The following is a 5,000-nucleotide window of genomic DNA, read 5'->3' as shown; positions in this document are numbered from 1 at the left end:
CTTAAGGGTACACTCGGGCACAATATTCTATCCTATTTCTCTTCCTCTTGTTTTGTTAGTTTTCATAGTTTATATAGGAGATATTTTTTTTAATGTCACTGGTCTTTAAGTATTTTATTTTTCCTTGTTTCCTTTCCCTACTGGGCTATTTTCCCTGTTGGAGCCCCTGGGTTTATAGCATTTTGCTTTTCCAACTATGGTTGTAGCTTAGCAATTAATAATAATAATAATAATAATAATAATAATAATAATAATAATAATAATAATAATAATAATAATAATGCCGAGCTAAGCAACCCCCTTTTTCAAATGTTTAACCCTACATAATTAATCGTGACATTTTTCATATAGATCTATTAAATCATCTCTCACTGTAATAATGACGGAGAAAAAGTACAGAAAGAAAATCATGAGTATAGCTTTAAATAAATGCTTGAAAAGACGGACAATCAGAGGGACAACACCTACAATTTAATCTCAATAGATGATTTCGTCAATTAAGCCTTTTTTCACAAGTACATACGATAACTGTTCACTTTTCAATTAAAGCTAAATACTTGAAAACGCATGAATTCAATCGTATATACATTCACACACACACACACACACACACTCATATATATATATATATATATATATATATATATATATATATATATAGATGTGTGTGTGTATATATACACATACATACATACATACATACATATATATATATACATATATATTTTGCATATACACATAATATATATATATATATATATATATATATATAATATATATACCTATATATTTTGCATATACACATACTATATATATTTATATATATATATATATATATATATATATATATATATATATATATATATATATATATATATATATATATATACACATAACATACAGTATACTGTATGTTTCCGCACTGACACTAATGTTGATATTCCAACATGGTGAATAGTGTAGACACATTCATAACCAATTTATCTACACTGTATTCAAACCCTAAGCTCTACAGTATGTTACTTCAGACTTGGTTTTTGCTCCAAACATTTCCCGACTCGACGTGGGAGTGGTGGTGCTCGGGGATGCGCTGAAGGAGAACAGGGAGTCCTTCACTCTCCATCTCAAGCCCCTCCACGGATCCTCTTCGAACGTGGATATCATAGGCCCTAAGATTATTGTCTACATTGAGGTGAGAAATTGCTAATTTCAAGAAGTTAGGATTTAATTAGAATTTACAGGAATATTGATTGATACTGCTGTTATGTAAGATTAAAAATAATAAATACAATGAAAAAAAAACTTGAGTATTTCAAGTACTGGTTATTTATCAGAATTGGTGGAAAAGTGATTAATACTGCTGCTAAGATTAAGAATAAACGTAACCAACAAGCTTGAAATCAACACAGTTGATTAAATTGAACCAATTAATCCTGGCGCAGTTAAATTGGAACCAAATCAATTTCAATGGAATTAACTAGACTTACTCTGATAAACATTAAAGCAGATGACACTAGCAGGAAGGAAACCTCTTTTTATTTACTTATAATTTTTTTTTTTTTTTTTTTTTTTTTTTTGTTCAACAGGAGATGAACATCGTGGCTGATGTTACTTTCCCATCGAGACCAGTCGTCATATCCCTGAGAGATTATGACGTCACACATGCTGCCCCAGACCCGATCCCAGGGTACCCAGTGGTCTGTGTAACAGTTAGTATTCAGATCCATTTTATGTATTTAATTTTCCGAAGGTGATATCCTAAACAACACTACTGAACGACGAAGTAATTATCCAATCTCGATTTCCTGGATGAATAGGACTTGGATTTAGTGGGATGAAAAGGACTTGGATTTAGTGGGATGAATAGGACGTCACATGGCCAGTTGCTGGGGCTGAGGAGGCAATTCGACGCTGAGTATTATTAGGGAAAATCCTGAGTTGTAATGTGGAGTCGAATTTAAATTAGGTTAAACAGAAAATGGAACAAGTAAAGTAGGATTGGACGTACAGCGAAAGACTAAAAAGTGGGTGCAGTTAGGGGCCGAAGGGACACTCCAAACCCCATTTAGTAATGCTTACAATATACAGCGTGAGGCGTACTGATGTTACTATCACCCTGCGGAGGGATAAGATGAATCTGAAATTGTCCATGTTAGTTACAGATTATATATCTTGTGGACAGGTATAACCACAGACGGTTTTAATGTATTATTATTATCATCATTATAAGCTACAGCTCTAGTTGGAAAAGCAGGATGCTATAAGCCCAAAGGGTCCAACATGGAGGAGTAATAAACAATATAAAACATTTTAAGAACAGCAACTTAATTAAAATAGATCTTTCATAAATAAACTATGGTATAACAAGAGACTTACTAGATACTGTATGTCAGCCTGTTCTACATAAAAACATTCACTGGAAGTTTGAACTTTTGAGGTTCCACCGATTCAACAGCCTGATAAGGAAGATCATTCCACAATCTGGTTATAACTGGAAAAAAAACGTAAAGAACACCGTGTACAGTTGAGCCTTATGATGGAGAGGCTTGACTTTTAAAACTAGAAGGGCACTTAGTAGAGCGCAGACCTCCGTCGCGGTAGTGTATTTCTCGACCTTGACCTTTGACCTTAACATGTATTAATTGGCGTGGATTTTCATACACAAAAATATGAACCAAGTTTGCGTGCCTATTATTACGAACAGGATGGTACTATCTGAGAAGATCTGAATGCAAAGGATGGTCAGAATTATGGAAAATCTCATGCAACATGCATAACAAACTAATTGAACGACGTTGCCAGAGATAAATATCTACATCGGGAATAAGAAATTTAATAGACAGGTTGACAGGAATAACCACATACGGTTTTAGAATTAGAAAGCAGTCTAGTTTTAAGATTGGGGATAATGAAAAAGCCGTGCCTTAAAAGAAAAGCGAATCAGGTCAATTTCCTTAGAGACTAAATCCATGCAGAGTTTGTGTCAAAATAAAACCCACTGAACGTAGTCTTAATTTCTCAGAGGGTTAAAAACAGAACTATAATTTTAACAATGGTACATTTTCTTTAGCGTTTCCCGATGAAAATATACTTATAGAATTAATTAGACCTCTCCGGTTATAAATTGGCTCAATGCCATGGTAGTTTGCCCAAAGGAACAATAAATTGACATTTATATTTTCATTGCATACAGAGTTTGACGGATGATAAGTTCTCTGAAAAATCGGCGGGCATATTAGAAATAGTAGGCAAAATATTTCTTATTAGTTATTATTAGCTATGAAAGGTGGATGATTACATGCCAGAAGGATTAATTAAAACAGCTAAATTAATCTTAGTATTTAGGAAAGGCAGGTAATTAGTAAAACAGCTATACTGCTTAAAATAATTACTAACGTCTGTTACACTAGATATTACCTAGCAATTACACATTTATTGCACCTTATCACAAGCTATTTTATCCTGTTTTCATTTATTTATTTTTCATTATCATCCAACTATGTTTACCATTTATCATCTGCTGTACTGTACCTTCCCCGTTGCTTTTTCAGCCCTGTGACCCCAAGCACCCAGACTATGCCAAGACAGGTCCAATCTGCCATCACCAGGAAATCAACGACAGTCTTACCACCTTTCGCTGGCAGGTGGCAGCACCTTCTGGTCCTAATGATATCCCAGAGGAACTCCGTGATGTCTCTTCATATACTGTTTTCACGGAGTAAATAACACCAGAAATTTATTTTGCCACTTTTAAATGATTTTCAAAAAAGTGTATAATAGCTTAGGTTGGATTTCCAAGTACTGTACATTCAAAGATCATCTAAAATATAATTATGTATAATTAGAAGCAAAACTGTTTAAATATTCAACGTTTATAAGTCACAGACTGATGAGTAATATTAATAGAAACATAAGACTATAAACAATCCTTTTTCTCCCAACCAAGCACTCGGGGAAGGTCGTTGGACAGCCTCTACTTCTCCGCCCGAAGTCGAATCCGATGCTTAGCGAGAGCATATTCGAACGACGGAGACGCCGGATTAGAAATTGGCTCAACGATCGTTAGCGTGGCTCAAGATGGTGGGCTTTGCCCTCCCAGGATGCAAGGCACCTTTGGAGCCGAACCTTTCACAGCTAAGATGAGATATACAGGTAAGTAACTATTACTTTGGGATTTTCTTCCCGATTTCGTGTTTCCCAACTATCACAGGGCTAGAACCCAATTATTTGCCATTTCCATTTTCCCAATAAGCGATTAGCCTACATATTGGTGGGCTTTTAGCAGTAGATTTTAGAATATACTAGAGGGCGTTCGCAACACCTTTTTGACATTGATCTATGCCTTTTACTTTTTGATCGGTCCTTTTAATCTCTTCTTATTTGTCTTTTCAACTCCTTTAACCAGTTTTAAATGGTAAAATTCGAGATTTGATTTATGCTTTCCTCGATTCTGGGCTAGATATTGGGATTTGGTTGCACCTTTCACGACCGCTACATTTAAATTGATAAGCATTCTGTGAATTATTATAAGCTATTTAACTGTTAATGAAATTTTGCCAACCGTAAATGAAGCTTTTTTTATCGATTTTAATGGGGCAAAATTAGTTATTATGACGATATGGTTTGCTTACATATTATAAAAGAATACATAATTATTAGAGCACTGTGAATAATATATATATATATATATATATATATATATATCCTCATATGCCTATTGACGTAAAGGGCCTCGGTTAGATTTTGCCAGTCGTCTCTATCTTGAGCTTTTAATGCATATATATATATATATATATATATATATATATATAAATATATATATACTATATATATACATATATATACACACACACACACATATATATATATATATATATATATATATATATGTATATATATATATATATATATATTAAATTACACAGACAAACATATTCCCACATTTAAAAGTCAATAAATCCCAATTTCTACCTTAAACCTATCTCTAATTTCATGAAATT

The 5,000-nt window shown here is 33.4% G+C and overlaps 2 protein-coding genes across 2 annotated transcripts in view; one reads left to right on the top strand and one right to left on the bottom strand.

The window, feature by feature from the left end:
- The window catches only part of LOC137617185 (mitogen-activated protein kinase kinase kinase 7-like), a 365,910-nt gene that overhangs the window by 349,646 nt on the left and 11,264 nt on the right, over nucleotides 1-5,000 (bottom strand). The window lies entirely within an intron of this gene.
- The window catches only part of LOC137617666 (FRAS1-related extracellular matrix protein 2-like), a 12,796-nt gene that overhangs the window by 5,599 nt on the left and 2,197 nt on the right, over nucleotides 1-5,000 (top strand). Inside the window, exons 6-9 of the mRNA XM_068347668.1 lie at nucleotides 1,029-1,192; nucleotides 1,587-1,709; nucleotides 3,552-3,718; nucleotides 3,947-4,152. Coding sequence (XP_068203769.1) covers nucleotides 1,029-1,192; nucleotides 1,587-1,709; nucleotides 3,552-3,718; nucleotides 3,947-4,152 — 660 coding nt within the window. The remainder of the gene's footprint in view (nucleotides 1-1,028; nucleotides 1,193-1,586; nucleotides 1,710-3,551; nucleotides 3,719-3,946; nucleotides 4,153-5,000) is intronic.

This window comes from Palaemon carinicauda, chromosome 23 (assembly GCF_036898095.1).
Source record: "Palaemon carinicauda isolate YSFRI2023 chromosome 23, ASM3689809v2, whole genome shotgun sequence".
Classification (NCBI taxonomy): domain Eukaryota; kingdom Metazoa; phylum Arthropoda; class Malacostraca; order Decapoda; family Palaemonidae; genus Palaemon; species Palaemon carinicauda.
The sequence above is the reverse complement of the archived record's forward strand: the minus strand, read 5'-3'. Positions and strand labels throughout refer to the sequence as shown.